The 23112-nt window shown below is 43.6% G+C and overlaps 1 protein-coding gene across 2 annotated transcripts in view; it reads right to left on the minus strand.

The window, feature by feature from the left end:
- Positions 1-23112, minus strand: part of KIF4A (kinesin family member 4A) — a 191257-nt gene that overhangs the window by 108688 nt on the left and 59457 nt on the right. For both annotated transcript variants that reach the window (XM_059680350.1, XM_059680351.1), the window contains 3 exons: positions 10654-10770; positions 9118-9293; positions 1866-1927 (listed from right to left, as the gene is read on the minus strand). In XM_059680350.1, the coding sequence (XP_059536333.1) occupies positions 1866-1927; positions 9118-9293; positions 10654-10770 (355 nt within the window). The remainder of the gene's footprint in view (positions 1-1865; positions 1928-9117; positions 9294-10653; positions 10771-23112) is intronic.

The following is a 23112-nucleotide window of genomic DNA, read 5'->3' on the forward strand; positions in this document are numbered from 1 at the left end:
CAATATAAACAAACGCGGTCGTTCCACACTCGCCATGCAAAACACTGTGGCAAGTCAGTCGCCTTTTGAGAGTGAAGAAATCGACAAGCTTCAGAGATACTTCGCAGAATTTCAAATAAAGCTTTACAAATTATGTTTAAATGTAATTAGGCATTCTCGCTTGTTAAGATATTTCAAAATACTCCAAAATGGCAAAAAGAAAGTTACCGAAAGAAGTGTACTACGAATCTGAAAGTAATGATGAAGAGTTTTATTTTGGCACCTTGAATAATGACTCTGACATAGAAAGTGATAATGCTTGTAGTGATTCTACTAGTAGTGACGTAGTTCCAAAAAAGAATTAATAAATCTTGTTTATCCTTCATAATCTTGCATGTTATGTATTACTGCTCTTTCAATGGAAATTAATTCCGACCAGTACGACACCCATGTCCAAATTTAATACGACCACAAAGGGTTAAAGCCAACCAAGATGTAGAGGGGACCCAAAATGGAATACAAAGTGACTGTTGGAAATAACACCTTGCCTGGATAATCTAAGCCTAAAGACAAAAAGAACAATACATAATCTAATTCATACAAGTGTTTCTCACAGGGGTTATGGGCTAGCAATCCTGAAACTACTTTATATGTATACTAGAACTGAACAAGTAGTAAGTAGATTTCAGATAATCACTGGTGAAGAAAGAAGTTTATAAATAAGGAGAGGAAGGCTAAAATGAACCCTGTAGTGTTGGACTGGAATCAGAGGTATTAGCATAAAATCATGGTTTTTAATATACAGGGTGGGGCAAAAGTAGATTTACAGTTGTTTGGATGGAAAATAATACAATAATAAATAATAATGCAAGAATAACCTCTATTTCATGTACTCACAACTGTAAACCTACTTTTGCCCCACCTTGTTTATACAGGTACATAGATATAAAAACATAGATAGGAGCATATGTGTGTTACTATACATACAGGTATTTCCTAGCATTACTCACTGAGGGCACCTAGAAGTAGTGAAACCCCAGTAACAATGATCACACCTATATGCCCAGATCTGGTTTATAAATACCATTTTCAATTTAAAAAAATACCATGGCTCCTTGGAGATTTGGTTGATTCCAGACTGGGGTGGCAAAAATACAAGGTAGGTGTAGAACATTTTATGGAAATGCTCAAAAAGTTGAGGACATTTTAAAGAACACAAGAGCCATCCTAAGGGAGCTCCTAGTGGACAAAGCATGAACACTTTGAGCAATAAAACAAATAATAAATACCCATGAGACTATATGCATATAAACAAAAAATCAAGTAAATAAATGGGAGAGCAGTGACAGCTCTTTCTCAGAGAATTCCAATTAACAAATTTCTGAGGCCAACCCTAGCCAGTTTGGCTCAGTGGATAGAATGTTGGCCCGTAGACTGAAGGGTCCCAGGTTCAATTCTGGTCAAGGGCACAAAGCTTGGTTGAAGGCTTGATCCCCTGTACCAGTTGGGGTATGTGCAGGAGGCAACCAATCCACGTGTCTCCCTTACATCGATGTGTCTCTTTCACATTGATGTAATTTATCTCTGCCTCTCCCCCTCCCTTCCACTCTCTCTAAAAAATCAATGGAAAAATATCCTCAGGTGAGGATTAACTAACTAACTAACTACCTAAGTAAATAAATTTCTGAGGCCAGAACCTATGTTCTTCCTATTACATGAGGCTTACTCAAAGCTAACTAGCTAAGTCCAAAACAGTCAGCAGGTTTGGTAAGATCCCTACCTTGACATCAGTGCTACTAGAAACTTTAATATATCAAGGGAAAACAACCATCAGGAGAAATAGGCTTTGCTAGAATTTACATTTAAAATGAATATATGACTCTTACTTTATAGATCCAGGCAGGGTACCTCCATGGGCTTGTAGCAACAAGACCTGTAGCTGCTGTACCTGGGAAATGCAAAGGAAAATAGTTACCAAACAAAAGCTATTTATCCCTTTATCAGTGAAATTACTGCAAGAGCAGTCATGTAATTGTATTCAATACATAGGAAATCTAAGGCATTATCTTAGGTATTACAGAGAGCATCAGTGTTGATGATTCAATGATAAAAGGACAATCAGCACTGTATGAATAACTACTATTTAGAAGATAAGCTGTCCCTTGCACCTAAGTCTCTTAATGACTTTTATTGAGCCTCTTTATTATTAAATTTATTGGGGTGATATTGGTCAACATGAACATATAGTATTGAGTCTTGATCTTTTTATTTTTTAAATCAGCTCAAGCTGTTTGGCTCAGTGGATAGAGCATCGGCCTGCAAACTGAAGGGTCCTGGGTTTGATTCCGGTCAAGGGCACATGCCTGGGTTGTGTGCTTGATCCCCAGTAGGTGGAGTTCAGGAGGCAGCCGATCAATGATTCTCTCTCAACATTGATGTTTCTATCTCTCTCTCCCTCTCCCTTCCTCTCTGAAATCAATGAAAATAAAAATATTTTTAAAAATTGCCCCGACGAAACCGGTTTGGCTCAGTGGATAGAGCGTTGGCCTGCGGACTCAAGGGTCCCAGGTTCGATTCTAGTCAAGGGCATGTGCCTTGGTTGCGGGCACATCCCCAGTGGGGGGTGTGCAGGAGGCAGCTGATCGATGTTTCTCTCTCATCGATATTTCTTTTTTTTTTTATTAAATATATTTTATTGATTTTTTACAGAGAGGAAGGGAGAGAGATAGAGAGTTAGAAACATCGATGAGAGAGAAACATCGATCAGCTGCCTCCTGCACATCTCCTACTGGGGATGTGCCCGCAACCCAGGTACATGCCCTTGACCGGAATCGAACCTGGTACCTTTCAGTCCGCAGGCCGACGCTCTATCCACTGAGCCAAACCGCTTTCGACTCTCATCGATGTTTCTAACTCTCTATCCCTCTCCCTTCCTCTCTGTAAAAAATCAATAAAATATATTTTTAAAAAAATTTTTTTAAATAAATAAATAAATAAAAAATCAAACTCAGCCCTGTGCTAAGCAATGTGAAGGGGAATATGAGAATAAACTCTTGTGGTTTATTCTCAATTTTACAATCTAGTTAATGAACACAAGCCAAAGGCCTGAAATAGTAGTAGGAAATAATAAAAGACAGAAGATGCTAAATCATCAAGTATAGTTAAACTGGGGGCCCGGCGCACAAAGATTCTTGCACGGGAGATGGGTCCCTCAGCCCAACCTGCACCCTCTCCAATCTGAGAGCCCTCAGGGGAGCCCTCTCCAATCTGGGAGTTTCTGTCTGTCTTTGCAATCATATGAGCGAATTGTCTGAGACCCCAACCCAGTTTGGTTTGTTACTCACAGAATAATAGAGGCATTTTTTTTCTTTGCTTCATTGGTGGAGATTTCCTGGAAGTTTTCGGATAACTACCCTTTAATTTTTCCTAGACACTCTGATTTCACTTATGTCTCTTACCTTTGCTTTCCCTCCATCCCCCACTGCAACAGTAACTTGCTCTAGGCTCACTTTGCTCTAGTGCAGCCGTGGGCAAACTACGGCCCGCGGGCCATAGTTTGCCCATGGCTGGTCTAGGAGATCCGATTGCCACCAGAACTACGATTCCCAGCATTCCTGGTGCTCCCCACACTCTTGGTTTTCCCTTCCGGCCCTGTTTCCGTCCCATGGCCTCCCACTCTGCCAAGTCCTCCAAGCTGCCAGCTCTTCCTCTCTGCTCTCCGCCCGGTGGCTTGGGAGGAGCGACTGAGGGAGCCACATCCCCCCAAGCCACTGGTTCTCCCACTCTGCTCTCTGCCTGGCACCTGTGTATGCAAATTATACCACCACCTTTGCCAGGTTAATTTGCATACTCACTCTTGATTGACTGGTGGGTGTTGCGGAGGTACAGTCAATTTACATGTTTCTATTTTCTTATATAGGATACTTTAGGGTTCTGGGAAATGACCAGTGAATGGAATCCTAAAACAATCAAAAGGAGGCTTCATAGAGATGTGTAATCATCCTCTCCCCTTCCCTTCTATGATAGAAGAGGAGCTGTTCTGTCTCCTACAACCAGTCTCCTCACTTATGATTTGGATCCCAACTCTTCTTGCCTCCTGATGAATCTTCTTCTATTCGTTATCCCTTCTCTCTTCTTTATCTTTGACTTCTCCCTTTCTAAAAGGGATACTTCCTATTAAGATGAAAACATGTTCAAATCTCACCTATCTTAAAACAATAGCATGCTTCCCTATCCCACTGCCCTTTGCCCTATTTCTCTCCTTCACAAATTTTGAAAGAATAGTTTACACCCATTGGAACCGTATGCTATATATGCCAGGTCCCTTGAAACAGCAAGGATGGACCGGCTCCCGGCACTTTTGCTCTCCTCTCTCACTTGCTCCTCAACCTCAATATTGATTTCTGCTCACAGTATTCCACTGAAGTAACTCTTATTAAGGTCATCAATGATCTGCGTATCACTACATCCCATGGTAATTTTTCAGTCTTCAGTTTACTTGACGATTTGGTAGATAAAATACTTTCCTCCTTTTCCTTCTATTCTTCTAGCTGATCTTCTAAGTCTCTTTCCTGGTTCATCTTTGCTTCAACTGTCCTTTAAATGGTAAAGTTCCTCAAAGCCCAGTATCATTCTACTCACTTTATACTCTCTTTTTAAAGTCTCAACTCTGCCTATGGCTTCAATTACCATCTACAAACTAGTGACTGCCAAAATGTATCCAAAACACAGATCTTTCTGAATTTAGACCCATATATTCAACTATCTACTTAACATTTCACTAAGTTGTCTGCTATCCCCAAACCAGAGAGCTCCTGGTCAGGGAATACACAGCTTCACACAACAGAAATATGGGTGCTGTACCCTCATTCCTTTAACTAATCCACTGGTCACTTCTTTTTATCACCACTACCACCCTAAATGTAGTCACCATTATCCTCACTTGGATCACTGTAGTTAGTAACTTCTCAGGTGGTCTTCAGGAATTTACTTTTCCTCCATTACAATCCATTTCCACACAGTGGCCAGACCATCTTTTAAAAATGTAAATTACCAATAATTTTTCACATAGTCCATGTGGCTTTGATCAGGACTCTGCTTTTTCTCTAGTCTAATACTGGAATACTCTTTCCTTGCTATCTCCACTCTAGCCACATTGGCATTCTTTGATTTCTTCAAATGCACTATACGTCTTCCCCATTTAAGACCTTTGTAGACTTGCAATATACCTGGTACTGTTCTAAGTATTTTACATGTACTAGCTAAACCCCCACAAAAATTCTATGCAGCAGGTATAATAATCATTTCCTTTTTATAGATAGGGAAACTGAAAAACAAAGAACTTGCTCAAGGTACATGGCCAGGATTTGAACCTGGGCAGTCTGGCTGCAATGTCACTGCTTTTAACCACTGTACTTTGCTACACATCCTATTTCTACTCCCTGGAATCCTCTTCCTTCTTTTCTGCATAGATAATTCCTACTCAATCCCTTAGACCTCAATTCAAATGTTGCTAACCTCAGGAAGCCTTCTCAGATTAGATATATAACAGAAGATCCTATTCTATACTTTCACAGCATACTATCCCAGTTTATAAGGATATGTTGGTATGATTATCCTATCTAATAAAAGACAAAAAGGGTAATTAACCGTACCTCTGCTATGCTTCCCATTGGCTAATCAGGGTGATATGCAAATTAACTGCCAACAAAGATGGCGGCCGGCAGCCACGCAGCTGAAGCAAACATGAGGCTTGCTTGCTCCAGTGATGGAGAAAGCCAAGGTTCCCCGCCTGCTGTGGCCTGGCTCTGAGCCCGAAAGCAACAATGTTTCAATTATAGAAGCTAAACAAACCCCAGATACCTGCTTTCAGCTGGGCCGTGGCCTCAGAGCTGGGAGCGCCAGTAATGGCAACAATGTTTCAATTATAGAAGGTAAATAAATCCCAGAATAAAAAAAAGAAAAAAAGAAAAAAGGAGAGGCTGGTTGCTTCAGTCGCTGGCCAGCCTGAAAACGGCCATCAGCCCCTCACCCAGGGTGGCCAGGCACCCCAGTGGGGAACCCCACCCTGAAGGGGGTGTGGGCAGCCTGAAAACAGCCATCAGCCCCTCACCCAGGCTGGCCAGGCACCCCAGAGGTGTGCCTGATCTGGGACACCATTCAGGGCAAACCAATCAGCCCCCACCCATGCACCAGGCCTCTATCCTATATAATAAGAGGGTAATATGCAAATTGACCCTAACAGCAGAAAGACTGGGAATGACTGGTCACTATGACACACATTGACCACCAGGGGGGCAGACGCTCAATGCAGGAGCTGCCCTCTGGTGATCAGTGCACTCCCACAAGGGGAGCTCTGCTCAGCCACAAGCCAGGTTGATGGCTGCCAGTACAGTGGTGGTGGCGGGAGCCTCTCCCGCCTCCTCAACAGCGCTAAGGATGTCCGACTGAAGCTTAGGCCTGCTCCCCGCTGGCAAATGAACACCCCCCAAGGGCTGCCAGGCTGCCAGAGGGAGGTCTGACTGCCAGCTTGGGCCCGGTCCCCCAGGGAGTAGGCCTAAGCCAGCAGGTGGATATCCTCCAAGGGGTCCCAGACTGCGAGAGGGCACAGGCCGGGCTGAGGGACCCCTCCACCCCCGAGTGCACAAATTTTTGTGCACCAGGCCTCTAGTCCTAAATCAGGGGTCCTCAAACTTTTTAAACAGGGGGCCAGTTCACTGTCCCTTAGACCATTGGAGGGCCGGACTATAGTTTAAAATAAAAAAACTATGAACAAATTCCTATGCACACTGCACATATCTTATTTTGAAGTAAAAAAACAAAATGGGGACAAATACAATATTTGTATTTGCATGTGGCCCACGGGCTGTAGCTTGAGGACCCCTGTTCTATATTATAAAAGGCTAATATGCAAATCGACCAAACAGTGAAACGACCAGACGCTATGATGCACACTGACCACCAGGGGGCAGATGCTCAATGCAGGAGCTGCCCCATGGTGATCTGTGCGCTCCCACAGGGGGAGCACTGCTCAGCCAGAAGCCCTGAGTCAGGCTCAGGCTGGTGAGCGCAGCCACGGTGGCAGGAGCCTCTCCCTCCTCTGCGGCAGTGCTAAGGATGTCTGACTGCCAGCTTAGGACATCCCCTGAGGGCTCCTGGACTGGGAGAGGGCACAGGCCGGGCTGAGGGACTCTTCCCAAGTACACAAATTTCATGAAGCGGACCTCTAGTAGTTTATAAGGATATGTTGGTATGATTATGTGTTTAGTGTCTGTCTCTCCTAATAAGTTCCATGAAGGCAGCAACTGTGTCTGCTTTGCTCAACAATGTATCCTAGCACAGTACCTGGTACATAACAGTGTTCAATAAACATTTATTGTTGGAACAAATAAATGACTAAGAAAAAGAGCATTTTGGGCAATAAGCATACACATGAAAGAAAATAGAGGGAGAGATCTGAGTGTGTGGTATTTTATAATTTAGATGATACTGTGAACAGGTAAATTACATGTATTTTCTATAGTGGCTCCCTAGGAGGGAAGGAGATAAAGGAGGAGAAGGGGAGAGAAGAAAAGAGACTAACTGAATAGTAGTTGTTATCACTGAGAAGGAAGGCCACAGGCAGAGTGAGCTCTGGACAGTTGGGAAAACACTAGATTCCCAGTTGAAAGAGTATTATACCCTGGAAGGCAAGAAAACTTCATCCCCCAAGCATGAATCAATCCAATGACCTGCCTTCTCAGCTCTTCTACCAGGGCTACTAAGCTGTTGCACATGCAGTCGTAGTGACACTACCACAAATTCAAGCTTATAGTTAACTACCTCTTCTATTTCTGTGATTTCAAGTCTTTTGTGGTCAATCCCTCTACCCTATTACATGCTTGCTTGCTCTTAGAAGATGAACTTGCCTCCTACTTAACTGAGAAGATAAAGTAGAAAATTCCTCAATTTATCTTCTCCCTCTAAATTAGTATCACTGTATTATTCCTATCTTAACCCTTTTCTTCTAGTTTTGGGGCAGGTGATCCCTCTAAATTAGTGTCACTGTATTATTCCTACCTTAACCTCTTTTCTTCTAGTCTTGGGGCAAATTGTAAGTCCCTTGTCTAAAGCAAATCCATCTTTATTTGTTCTCAGAACCTCAACTACTCAAAGATAGCCCCCTATCAACTAGTCCTGATTATCAGTTTTAGTCTCTCCCAATTGGTTCTTTCACTTTTTTAAGTTTTTTCCATATTTTAAAAACAAACAAATAAACAAACAAACAAATCTACATCCCTTGACCCTTGACTACTGCCTCTTGTCTTCTTGTATCTTCCCTTTTTTCAAGAAGAGCCTATCAGCTTCTACCATTACCTTATCTAGTATTCACTGTCTATTGTACAGCATTCTGCTCTTTTACTAAGCAACTCTACTTAGATATCCCCTCAATCCCTTCAAATTCAAACAACACAAAATGAGTTTCATCATTTTCTATCTGACCCTGTTTTTCAGCCTATATTCCCTGACTTATCACTGGTACTACCATTTATTCTTTTGTCCAAGCAAGAAACCTGAGAATTAACCTTGATTATCCTCTCCCGCCCTTCCAGATCAAGTTTGTTACTAAGTAAGCCCTATACATTCTACTGTACTTCCTTATTTGTTTTTCTAATTTGTCCCCTTCTCTAAATCTCTATTGCTATTGTCTTTAGTTCAGGCCTGAGTTATTATAACAGCCCAATTTATTTTCCTATTTCTAGTCATGCTCCCCCCAAAATCCACTTTCTTGAGACTTACTAGAGTGATCTCCCTCTTCCAATGGCCACCCACTTTCAATGGTTTCTCAAAACTTTCAGTTTCAATTCCAAATTCTTTACAAGTCATGTGAGGACCTCCAGGATCTGATCTGATTCCTGCCTACCTTTCATCTTATCTCAATGTTCACTTCTTATCCGTTAAATCTCCAATGCCACCCCCCCATCTTAAATGTGACAACCATATTAATAGGAATTATTAACATGGTAATAATTCCCTAACAAATATGCTTAACCAGTATGTTTAAATTTCTGATAAAGGAGAAGCTGAGAAACAGAAGCAGCTCTGTCATTCCATTCACATTCTTCTAATTTTTCTCATCACATTGCAAGTCCCTTATACCTGTTGCTTCAGATGATTAAGTTCAGCTGTCCGGGGATCAATATTAACAATGGGTTTGTTCTTGATTTTTCTTGCTCTGTCAGCATAGCGAAGGGTGTTTAATGTTTCTTCTAGATTGGAGTCAGCAGGACTCACACAGGCTATCATAAGAGTGTGGCTATTACCTCCTAAAGAATCTGAAAAGGAACAATGGAAGGAAATGAAATCAAACAAGTAAAATGCAAGCAAAGCTGTCTATATGGGCTGGAGACTTCAAAATCAGAGCTGTAACAACAAAGAAATGAGTATCTACCCATTTCCTATTTGTGACAATATAAAAACACAAAGATTTTTGATGTATCAACACTAATAAAAGAGAAAAATGGTAATTGGCGTACGAGCTACCCTTTTCATTGGCTAATCAGGGCTATATGCAAATTAACTGCCAACTAAGATTGGCAGTTAACTGCCAACAAGATGGCGGTTAATTTGCATATGTAGGCACAATGCAGGGAGGCGAAAGGGAAAGCAGCAAGAAGCCCCCTGCCACTGACAGTGATCGGAAACCCAGGGGGGAGCTAAGAGCTGGGTGGCAGGGCAAAGGCGGCCCTGGGGCCGCCTTTGCCCTGCCCCCCAGCCATGATCGGAGAATCAGGTGCCTTTTCCGCCCTGGCCAGTGATAGCAGGAAGTAGGGGTGGAGCCAGCGTTGGGAGCTGGGCACGGTCAAAGCTGGCAGTCCCAGGAGCTAGGGATCCCTTGCCTGGGCCTAAAGTGAAGCCCACCATCGTGGGGCCGCTGCTGCTGCGGGTGCCCGCTGCCCGGGCCGGACGCCTCAGCCAGAGGCGTCCTGCAGGGGCAGGGGCAGAGCCCGCACGATCACGGCACCCCCCACTGCCACTGCAGGTCCCCGCTGCCCAGGCCGGACGCCTAGGCCAGAGGCGTCAGGCCTGGGCAAGGGGCCGATACTGCGATTGGAGGGTGATGGGGGTCAATGCCTGAGGGCTTCCCAGTATGTGAGAGGGGGCAGGCTAGGCTGAGGGACACTCCCCCCCCACACACACACACCCAGTGCACGAATTTCGTGCACCGGGCCCCTAGTAAAATAATAATAGCTTAAAATCCTACTGGATGTGTCCTCATTCTTAAGAGTCTGTGATTTCAGCAGTTAATCATGTTAAAACAATTGGGGCCTGGCCTAAGTAAGTCAGGAGCCACTATAGAGATTAAACATTCCTAGGATGCTCCCACTAGGTAGATTTTAACACTTCAGGGAATTCTGCTTATCAGCAGTAATAAAGAAACAGTAACCAAATTCATTTTCAGATACAAAGTATAAGTACAGTTGGCATTCTGGACACTTCTTGGATCTCAAACCATATATGAAGACATCTTTCCATTATCTTACAAGTCTGCTTGCCAACAGGTCTCTCTCCTATTTATCAATTAGACAGCTCTGTATGTGATAGTCCTAAAATCTGGCTTTTTACCTATTCCATTTCTGCTTTCTCAGCACTATCATAATTACTCTCTTATTTTTAGAGGCACTTTGTGCTTACCTTGAAGCAATCGCGTCAACTTGGAATCTCTATAGGGCACAAAACCACCCTTTTTGTCATCTCCAAGAGCACTGATCACATTCCCCAAGCATAGGAGGCCTCGGTTAATATTAATACCTAATAGCAGGAAACAAAATTTAAATTGCTCGGTAAAGCATCAAGGTTATTACTTACATTTATGCTAAGAAAGGTAAAAGAAAAAAAAGACCCTATAGAAATATTCACTCATCAATTTTAAGGAAACTTCTCAATCCTGTTCACTTTTCTTAGAGTGCCTCCTTAAATAAAACTCAAAGGACAAATGTCCAAATATTAGATATACACAATTGAGTCTGTTGCCACTTCTCATCCTTTCCCATGGAAACAAAGCAGACAGGCAGATAACTACCACTATGTCAACAACCATTTGCATAGTTACTTTCTATATCCATTATCACACATAATCCTTAAATTAATTCCCTGAAATTAGATGAACAGCTATTTGTTATCATGTTGTTATCATTACTAAAGTGCCTACAGAGGGATGATAATGATGAAAAGAGTGATAACAGCTAAGTTTATATAGTGTTTACCATAAGCCAGACACTGTTTTAGTTACGTCATTAGGGGTGAGCAAAAGTAGGGTTACAGTTGTTTGTATGAAAAATACTACAATAATCCTATCTAATAATAGACAAACATGGTAATTAACCGTACCTCCAACACGCTTCCCACTGGCTAATCAGGGCAATATGCAAATTAACTGCCAACCAAGATGGCGGCCGGCAGCCAGGCAGCTGAAGTGAACAGGAGGCTTGCTTGCTCCAGTGAAGGAGGAAGCCAAGGTTCCCCGCCTGCCGCTGCTGGGGTCTGAGCTTGCACTCTAAGAAACAATGTTGCAATTATAGAAGCTAAACAAACCCCATGCTTTCAGCCAGCCAGCCGAGCTGGAGTTGCAACAGTGTTCCAATTATAGAACCCAAAGAAACCCAGATACCTGCTTTCAGAAGCCGAGGTCTCAGAGCTGGAGCAGAGCCTCAGAGCTAAAGCCGGCTCTCCGCTCCAGTGACAGCCATAGAAGGCAAATAAATCCCAGGAAAAAAAGAAAAAAAGGAGAGGCTGGGAGCTTCAGTCACGCGCCAGCCTGAAAACAGCCCTCAGCCCCTCACCCAGACTGGCCAGGCACCCCAGTGGGGACCCCCACCCTGAAGGGGGTGTGGCCAGCTGCAAACAGCCATCATAACCTCATCCAGGTGGGCCAGGAACCCCAGTGGGGATCCCCACCCTGAAGGGGGTGTGACCAGCTACAAACAGCCAACATCCCCTCATCCAGGCTGGCCAGGCACCCAAGCGGGACCCCCTCCCTGATCCAGGACACCCTTCAGGACAAACCAGCCGGCCCCCACCCATGCACCAGGCCTCTATCCTATATAGTAAAAGGGTAATATGCCTCCCAGCACCGGGATCAGCGGAGCCACGAGTCCTCACGCCCCGGGAACAGTGGAGCGGCGAGGCCTCCCGGCACTGGGATCAGTGGAGCAGCGAGGCCTCCCAGCACCAGGATCAGTGGAGCAGAAAGGCCTCACTTCCCCTGTGTCAAAAGAAGCCGCGAGGCCTCCCAGCACTAGGATCAGCGCAGCAGCGAGGCCTCCTAGAACCAGGATCAGCAGAGCAGCAAGGCCTCACTGCCCCGGTGTCAAGTGGAGCCGTGAGGCTTCCCAGCACTGGGATCAGCGGAGCTGCGAGGCCTCCTGGCCCCTGGAGCAGCATGACAGGGGGTGGGGCCACAACCTCCCTATCTGCCCTGCTCTGTTCCTGACAAGGGAAGGCGACCCAACCCCCTGATCGACCCTGCTCTGTGCCTGATAGGGGGGAGCTCCCCAAGCCCCTGATCAGCCCTGCTCTGTGTATGACAGGTTGCGGCGCCCCAAACCCCCCATGGGCCCTGCTCTGTGTGACAGGGTGGAGCCGCAACCGCCCCATCGGCCCTGCCCTGAGTGTGACAGGGGTGAGTGCCCCAACCCCCTGATCGGCCCTGCTCTGTGCGTGACAGGGGGTGGTGCTGCAACGTCCCTATCGGCCAAGCCTTGAGTGTGACAGGGGGCGGCGCCCCAACCCCCCAATCGGCCCTACCCTGAGCGTGCCTGGGGGTGGCATCACAACCTCCCGATCCGCCCTGCTCTGTGCATGACTAGGGGTGGTGCCCCAACTCCCCAATAGGCCCTGCTCTGAGCCCGACCAGGGGCTGCACCTAGGGATTGGGCCTGCCCTCTGCCACCCGGGAGCAGGCCTAAGCCAGCAGGTTGTTATCTCCCAAGGCGTCCCAGACTGTGAGAGGGCATAAGTGGGGCTGAGGGACACATGTCAGCCTGAAAACGGCCCTCAGCCCCTCACCCAGACTGGCCAGGCACCCCAGTGGGGACTCCCACCCTGAAGTGGGAGTTGGCAGCTGCAAACAGCCATCAGCCCGTCATCCAGGCTGGCCAGACACCACAGTGGGGACCCCCACACTGAAGGGGGTGTGACTAGCTGCAAACAGCCATCAGCCCGTCATCCAGGCTGGCCAGGCACACCAGTGGGGACCCCCACCCTGAAGGGGGTATGACCAGGTGCAAACAGCCATCAGCCCGTCATCCAGGCTGGCCAGGCACACCAGTGGGGAACCCCACCCTGAAGGGGGTGTTACCAGCTGCAAACAGCCATCAGCCTCTCACCCAGGCTGGCCAGGCACCCAAGCGGGACCCCCACCCTGATCCGGGACACCATTCAGAGCAAACCAACCGGCCCCCGCCTGTGCACCAGGCCTCTATCCTATATAGTAAAAGGGTAATATGCAAACTGACCCTAACAGCAGAAAGACTGGGAATGACTGGTCAGTATGACACACACTGACCACCAGGGGGCAGATGCTCAATGCAGGAGCTGCCCTTTGGTGGTCAGTGCGCTCTCACAGGGGGGAGCTCTGCTCAGCCACAAGTCAGGCTGATGGCTGCCAGTATAGCAGTGGTGGTGGGAGCCTCTCCTGCCTCCTCAGCAGCACTAAGGATGTCTAACTGCAGCTTAGGTCTGCTCCCTGCTGGCAAGTGGACATCCCCCGAGGGCTGCCGGGCTGCCAGAGGGATGTCTGATTGCCATCTTAGGCCCAATCCCCCGGGGAGCAGGTCTCAGCCAGCAGATGGTCACCCCCGAGGGGTCCCAGACTGCGAAAGGGCACAAGCGATCCCCTACCCCCGAGTGCACAAATTTTTGTGCACTGGGCCTCTAGTTAATAAATAATAATACAAGAATAAATTCTGTTTCATGTAGTCACAACTGAAAACCTACTTTGGCCATCCCTGTACATAACTAATCAAATCCTCACAATAGTTCTATAAAGTATTTATACAGTATGATTACTCATGTATTGACAGATATGAGAGTTGAGGCACAAACTGGTTAGGTAACTTGTCTTAAAGTCACAGACTCAGACTTCAAATGTAGGCAGTCTGGCACAAAAGTCCGTGGTCTTAATCTCTGTGCTCTATGGAAATGAGCTATGTTGCTCATTTAAAGGTACCAGGTACCTTGGAAAGAGGAGAGACTTGAAGTAAACAAGAAATGATTGAAAGAAAATGTATATAAAAAACTGTTTCTCTCACATCCAAGTTTCTCTCACTCCCTCCCCCCCACCCTTTCCAATTTCTCTAAAAATCAATGGAAAAAATATCCTCGCATTACGGTTAACAAATAAACAACATTTAATAAAAGAACTCTTGAACTCTGAAGTTTCTCCTCTAGAGCCACGCAACTACTGTTTCCCCATTCTCAATCATTCCCAGTCTACTTAATGGTATAGTCTACCCAAATTCCATCCATTAAGTGTTGGCATTTTCTTGGGACTGTCTAAACTCTGTTCTTACTATATATAGTCATCCATTCCTAGAATTCCAATAAATACATATATTAATGATTTCCTAAATCCATACCTCCAAGCCTGACCTTTTTCCTGTGGTCCAAAGCTATATTTTGGCTGCCTACTGAATAACATCCAGTGGGCTGTGCCCATGTAACATTGCATAAAAACATTGAACAAAACAGAATTCACTTTCAGTGCAAATATATTTCACTTTCAGTACTATTCCTTTTCACTGTCTCACCATCTAACCAGTCACCCAACAAACAGCAAACCTGAGACATCCTGGACACTTCCTTTTTTCCTCACTCCACACATCTGAGGTTTTCACTGAACACTTACTGAATCTGTACAATGCTCTAGGCACTCTACTAGGTATCCTATCTAATAATAGACAAACATGGTAATTAACCATAACTCCGCTACGCTTCCCATTGGCTAATCAGGGTGATATGCAAATTAACTGCCAACCAAGATGGTGGTCGGCAGCCATGCAGCTGAAGCGAACATGAGGCTTGGCTGCCCCAGCGATGAAGGAGGCCAAGGTTCCCCGCCTGGTGCAGCCGGCTCTGAGCTGAATTCTAAGCAACAATGTTGCAATTATAGAAGCTAAACAAACCCCAGATAGCTGCTTTCAGCCAGCCGGCCTCGGAGCTGGAGCCGCAACAAAGTTTGAATTACAGAAGGTAAATAAATCCCAGAATAAAGAAAAAAAGGAGAGACTGGGAGCTTCAGTTGCAGGCTAGGCCCGCCTGAAAACAGCCATCAGCCCCTCATCCAGGCTGGCTAGGCACCCCAGTGGGGACCCCCACCATGAAGGGGGTGTGGGCAGCCTGAAAACACCCATCAGCCCCTCACCCAGGCTGGCCAGGCACCCCAGAGGTGTGCCTGATCTGGGACACCATTCAGGGCAAACCAATCAGCCCCCACCCATGCACCAGGCCTCTATCCTATATAATAAGAGGGTAATATGCAAATTGACCCTAACAGCAGAAAGACTGGGGATGACTGGCCACTATGACACACATTGACCACCAGGGGGGCAGACGCTCAATGCAGGAGCTGCCCTCTGGTGGTCAGTGCACTCCCACAGGGGGAGCTCTGCTCAGCCACAAGCCAGGCTGATGGCTGCCAGTACAGCGGTGGTGGCGGGAGCCTCTCCCGCCTCCTCAACAGCGCTAAGGATGTCCAACTGCAGCTTAGGCCAGGTCCCCGCTGGCAAATGAACATCCCCCGAGGGCTGCCAGAGGGAGGTCTGACTGCCAGCTTGGGCCCGATCCCCCAGGGAGGGGGCCTAAGCCAGCAGGTGGATATCCTCCAAGGGGTCCCAGACTGCGAGAGGGCACAGGCCGGGCTGAGGGACCCCTCCACCCCCGAGTGCACAAATTTTTGTGCACTGGGCCTCTAGTCATAGATATAAAGATGAATAAGTCACAATCCCTACTCTCAAGGAGTTCAAATCTACCAGGAGAGATAGACACACAAATAATTGCAAATATAATGTTAAAGGGAGAGATATGTATCCTAAAACTGGGTTCTCATAGGAGGAAGTGATAAAGTTTACCTGAGAAGATAAAGGAAGGCATCAGAGAAGAACTGAAAATTTGAGCTGAAATTATGAAGGATAAATAGGACAATGCTGATGAAGGAGGGAAGAGTAGGAAAGAAGGATGTAAGCGCATTCCAGGAAGATGAGGCAGCACATATCAAGGGACATGTTTGTGAGAGAGCATTATGCATTTAGGAACTACAGGTAGTTCAATATGAATATGAAGAAAGCCATGAAATGGAGAGTGACAAACAGTGAGGCAAGAAGATAGCTGAGAACATATCATAAAGTGCACAATAGATATGTCATGCTTAGGTATTTGCATTTATCCTGCAGGGCAGTGGTTTTCAAACTGTGCTTCTTAGAACCTTAGGGATAATTTAGGGAACCACAGAGATACTGCAGAGTTTCTGCCACTGCAATTTGGATTTTGTTTGTAAAATTGTTTTTATTGGTAACAAAATTTATTATTTTAACCATTTTTAATTGTAAAATTGAGTGGCATTAAGTATATTCACATTGTTGTGCAACTATTTCACCACTATTTAAAATTATTTTAACTATTTGAGAAAACTGCATTTAAATGGCTCACTGCAATGTGCTATATAGTACCAAATATTAACATGCTGGAGACTACCAAATCATTATTTTGTGCAGCAAGGTTTATTAATTTTCTGCAATCTTTAAAAATACCTATATTATTTGTGCATATGTTTTAGTATTTTGGAAATGTATAATTTAAGGTTGCGGCTTTGCACTAGACTTTTTGTCAGTTCACATGCTCACTCATGGAAAATTGTGCAAGTAATTATACCACTATAGCTCGTGAGCTTATAGTAAAACACCAGATAAGAGGCAGGTACTCAATTCATGTGCTCATCAGTGCATCAAAGTCAGTTGGGAAGTACCAAATGAATATGGAACTCAACATGTTCCATATTCATTTGGTACTATGAATACTAAGGTGATATAGTATTAAAGATAGATTCACAATCTAAGTGTCCATTGATGGATGAATGGATAATTAATATGTGACACATACATAAAAAGAAGCAAGCCCTGGGTTTTGTGATATGAAGAACCTCGAGGGTATTATGATAAGTGAAATAATTCAAAGAAGAAAGACAAATACTATATGTTCTCAGTTCAGTTATATGTGAAATCTAAAAAAGCTATGCTCATAGAGAGTAGAATGGTGGCTGCCAGATATTGAGGGATGGAAGAAATGGGGCGATGTTAATCAAAGGGTATAAACTTCCAACTATTAAGTGAATAAATTCTGGGGATCTTATGTATATAATGATGACTCTAACAGTATTGTATTATATACTTGATAGTTGTTAACAGAGCAAATCTTCAATGTTATCACCACAAATGCAAAAAATTGAAGGATACAATAACTGAAATGAAGGATATACTAGAAGGAATCAATAGCAGATCAAATTAAGCAGAGAACAAAATCAGCAATTTGAAAATCAATGTAGCAAAAACACCCTGTCGGAACAGCAAAAAAGAGAAAAGAATCCAAAAAAATGAGGATACTTTAAGGAACCTCTGGGACAACATAAAGCAAAACAATATTCGCATCATGGCAGTACATGAAAAAGAGGAGAAAGAGCAAGAGACTGAAAACCTATTTGAAAATAATAATAATTGAAAACTTCCCTAAACTGGCAAAGGAAAGAGACAAAGAAGTCCAGAAAGTGAAGAGTCCCAAACAAAATGAACCCAAAGAGACCCACACCAAGACACAATTAAATTATTAAAAATTAAAGATAGAGAGAATCTTAAAAGCAGAAAGAGAAGCAGCTAGTTACAAGGTTGCTCTCATAAGACTGCCAGCGGATTTCTCCGCAGAAACTTTATAGGCCAGAAGGGATTGACAAGAAATATTCAAAGTAATGAAAAGCAAGCATCTACAACTAAGATTACTCTATCCAGCAAAGCTATCGTTAAGAATTGAAGGACAAGACAGGGATGTCCCCTCTCACTGCTCCTGTTCAACATAGTACTGGAAGTACTAGCCGTTGTGATCAGACAAGAAGAAATAAAAGGCATCCAAATTGGAAAAGAAGAAGTAAAACTGTCCTTATTTGCAGATGACATGACACTGTACATAGAGAACCCTAAAGACTCCATCAAAAAATTATTAGACTTAATAAATGAATTCGGCAATGTAGCAGGATACAAAATATCAAGAAATCTATGGCATTTCTTTACACCAATAGTGAACTTACAGAAAGTGAGACTAAAAAAGCAATACCATTTACCATAGCATCAAAAAAATTAAGATACCTAGGAATAAACTTAACTAAGGAGGTAAAAGACTTATATGCGAAAAACTACAGGACACTGAAAAAAGAGAAAGAGGAAGACATAAACAGATGGAAGAACATACCATGTTCATGGATTGGTAGAATCAACATCATTAAAATGTCCATACTACCCAAAACAATCTATAAATTCAACGCACTTCCCATTAAATACCAAAGACATATTTCACATATCTAGAATGAACGTTCCAAAAATTCATCTGGAATAAAAAAAAAGACCTCAAATAGCTGCAGCAATCCTAAGAAAGAAGAACAAAGTAGGTGGGATCTCAATACCAGATATCAAACTGTATTACAAAGCCACTGTACTTAAAATAGCTTGGTACTGGCACAAGAACAGACATATAGATCAATGGAATAGAATAGAGAACCCAGAAATCGACCCAAACCACTATGCCCAATTAATATTTGACAAAGGAGGCAAGAGCATACAATGGAGTCAAGACAGTCTCTTTAATAAATGGTGTTGGGAAAATTGGACAGATACATGCAAAAGGATGAAACTAGACCACCAACTCACACTGTACACAAAAATAAACTCAAAATGGATAAAAGACTTAAACGTAAGACGGGAAAACATAAAAATACTAGAGGAATCCACAGGCAGCAAAATCGCAAACATATGCCGAAGGAATTCCTTCTCTGATAATGCTCCTAGGTCAATACAAACTAAAGAGAAAATAAACAAATGGGACTACATCAAAATAAAAATCTTTTGCACAGCAAAGGAAACCATCAACAAAACAACAAGAAGACCCACTGCATGGGAGAACATATTTGCCAATGATATCACCAATAAGGGTTAATCTCCAATATTTACAGGGAACTCACGAAACTTAACAATAGGAAGATAAACAATCCAATAAAAAAATGGGCAACGGACCTAGATAGACACTTTTCAGAAGAGGACATAAAGAAGGCCGAAAGACATATGAAAACATGCTCAAAGTCACATTATACGAGAGATGCAAATCAAAACGACAATGCGGTATCATCTCACACCTGTCCGAATGGCTATCATCAACAAATCAACAAGTGCTTGAAGAAAAAGGAACCCTTCTGCACTGCTGGTGGGAATGCAGACTGGTGCAGCCACTGTGGAGAACAGTTTGGAGCTTCCTCAAAAAACTAAAAATGGACCTCCCATTTGAACCAGTGATCCCACTTCTAGGAATATATCCCAAGAAGCCAGAAACACCAATCAGAAAGGATATATGCACTCCTATGTTCATAGCAGCACAATTCACCATAGCTAAGATTTGGAAACAGCCTAAGTGCCCATCAACAGATGAGTGGATTAAAAAACTGGGGTACATCTACACAATGGAATACTACGCTGCGGTAAAAAAGAAGGAACTCTTGCCTTTTGCAACAGCATGGATGGAACTGGAGAGCATTATGCTAAGTGAAATAAGCCAGTCAGAGAAAGATAAATACCTCATGGTTTCACTCATTTGTGGAATATAGAGAACATAGACTGATGATCAGGGACAGATCCAAAGACAGAGAAACAGCGATCAGACTATTAATCTGGGGAGGGAAAGTAGGGGAGGGGGGGTAAGGGGAAGAGATCAACCAAAGTACTTGTATGCATGGAGGATGGGGTTTAATGGGGGGGTGAGGACACATTTGCAATACCTTAACTAATAAAGAATTTAAAAAAAAAAGAATTGAAGGACAGATATAGAGCTTACCAGACAAGAAAAAACTAAAGGAGTTCATCACCACCAAACTAGTATTATAAGAAATGTTATAGGTCCTTCTTTAAGAAGAAAAAAAAAAGATAAAAAAAATCTATGATAATAAAAGTATAATATGCTAATTAGACTGGACTTCCTTCTGGACAAAGCCAGGGCTGCAAGGGAAGCCCAGGTTCCAGAGGGAAGCCGGTGCTGGCAGCCAGGGAAAGGAAGGCTTACTCTTGCACGAATTTCATACATCAGGCCTCTAGTTAATAATAAAATGGGAATAACTACATACCTATCAATAAACACGTTAAATGCAAATGGATTAAATGCTGCAATCAAAAGACATGTAGGGTGGCTGAATTATTAGAATATAAGGCCCTAGCCCAGCCGTGGGCAAACTACGGCCCGCAGGCCGGATCCGGCCCGTTTGAAATGAATAAAACTAAAAAAAAAAAGACTGTACCCTTTTATGTAACGATGTTTACTTTGAATTTATATTAGTTCACACAAACACTCCATCCATGCTTTTGTTTCGGCCCTCTGGTCCAGTTTATGAACCCATGTGGCCCTCGAGTCAAAAAGTTTGCCCACCCCTGCCCTAGCTGGTTTGGCTCACTGGATAGAGCATTGGCCTGCAGACTGAAGAATCCTGGGTTTGATTCCGGTCAATGGCACATGCCTGGGTTGCAGGCTCGAGGCAGCTGATCCATGATTCTCTCTCATAATTAATGTTTCTATCTCTCTTTCCCTCTCCCTTCCTCTCTGAAATCAATAAAAGTATACTTTAAAATAGAATATAAGACTTATACATATGCTGTCTATAAGAGATTCACTTCATATCAAAAGGCTAAAAGTAAAGGAATGAAAAAAGATAGTTCATGCAAATGGAAAAAAACAAAAGCTGAAGTAGCAATACTTATACCGGAAAACAGACTTAAAAATAAAGGCTGTAATAAGAGATAAAAAGGGACATTTCATGTCCATACTACCCAAAGCAATCTATAGATTCAATGCACTCCCCATTAAAATACCAACAGCATATAGAACGAACTCTCCAAAAATTCATCTGGAATAAAAAAAGACCCGGAATAGCTGCAGCGATCCTGAGAAAGAAGAACAAAGTAGGAGGGATCTCAATACCAGATATCAAGCTGTATTACAAAGCCACAGTTCTCAAAACAGCCTGGTACTGGCACAAGAACAGACACATAGATCAATGGAATAAAATAGAGAACCCAGAAATTGACCCAAACCACTATGCTCATTAATATTTGACAAAGCAGGCAAGAACATACAATGGAGTCAAGACAGTCTCTTCAATAAATGATGTTGGGCCCTAACCGGTTTGGCTCAGTGGATAGAGCATTGGCCTGTGGACTGAAAGATCCCAGGTTTGATTCCAATCAAGGGCATGCACCTTGGTTGCAGGCACATCCCCAGTAGGGGAGTGTACAGGAGGCAGCTGATTGATGTTTCTCTCTCATCGATGTTTCTAACTCTCTATCCCTCTCCCTTCCTCTCTGTAAAAAATCAATGAAATATATTAAAAAAAAATAAATGCTGTTGGGAAAATTGGACAGATACATGCAAAAAAATGAAACTAGACCACCAACTTACACCGTACACAAAAATGAACTCAAAATGGATAAAGGGCTTAAACATAAGATGGGGAACCATAAAAATACTAGAGGCCCAGTGCAACCTGGCCTGCACCCTTTCACAATCCGGGACACCTTGGGGGATGTCCGACTGTGGAATTGGGCTTGAACCGACAGTCAGACATCCCTCTTGCAATCCAGGACCACTGGCTCCTAACCGCTCGCCTGACTGCCTGCATGATTGCCCCTAACCACTCGCCTGCCTGCCTGATCACCCCTAACTGCTCACCTGCCTGCCTGCCTGCCTGATCGCTCCTAACCACCTCTGCCTCGGCCCCATCGCCACGGCTTCGTCTGGAAGATCGTTTGGCTATCTGGTCTAATTAGCATATTATGCTTTTATTATTATAGATTAGAGGAATCCACAGGCAGCAAAATCTCAGATATATGCCGAAGCAATATCTGCACCAATACAGCTCCTAAGGCAATGGAAACTAAAGAGAAAATAAACAAATGGGACTACATCAAAATAAAAAGGGAAGGTAGGGGAGGGTGGGGGTAGGGGGAGATTTCAACCAAAGGACTTGTATGCCTAACCAATGGACACAGACACCAGGGGGGTAAGGACATGAGTGGGGGATTGGGGGGGGCAATGGTGGAATAAGGACACATATGTAATAACTTAATCACTAAAGAAAAAAAGGACATTTCATAATGTTAAAAGAAATCAACAAAAGGATATTACCTTTGTAAACATTTATGCACCTAACATAGGCACACCTAAATATATAAAGAAAATATTGACAAACATAAAGGGAAAGATCGACAGTAATACAGTCTTTGCAGAGAATTTTAACACCCCATTGTCATCAAGGGATAGATCTTCCAGACGGAAAATCAACAAAGATACAGAGGCCTTAAACAACACATTAGATCAGCTGAATTTAATTGACATTCTTAGAGCATTTCACAGCAAAGCATCATATTATACATTCAAGTATACATGGAACATTTTCCAGGACAGATCACATGTTAGAACAAAACACAGTTTCAATAAATTTAAGACTGAAATCATAGCAATCATCTTCTCTTACCACAGTGGTATGAAACCCAAAATCAATTAAGAGAAAAAAAACAACCCTGTAAAACACACAAAAACATGGAGGCTAAGTAACATGCCACTAAACACTGAATGAATTAACAATGAGATCAATGAAGAAAGCAGAAGATTCCTTGAGACAAATGAAATTAAATCACAATGACCCCGGCCTTGGCCGAGTAGCTCAGTTGATTAGAGCATCATCCCAATTCGCCAAGGTTGTGGGTTTTATCCTTGGTCAGGGCAAATATAAGAAGCAACCAATGAAATCATAAATAACTGAAACAACAAATCTCTCTCTCTCTCTCTCTCTCTCTCTCT

This window comes from Myotis daubentonii, chromosome X (assembly GCF_963259705.1).
Source record: "Myotis daubentonii chromosome X, mMyoDau2.1, whole genome shotgun sequence".
NCBI lineage: Eukaryota > Metazoa > Chordata > Mammalia > Chiroptera > Vespertilionidae > Myotis > Myotis daubentonii.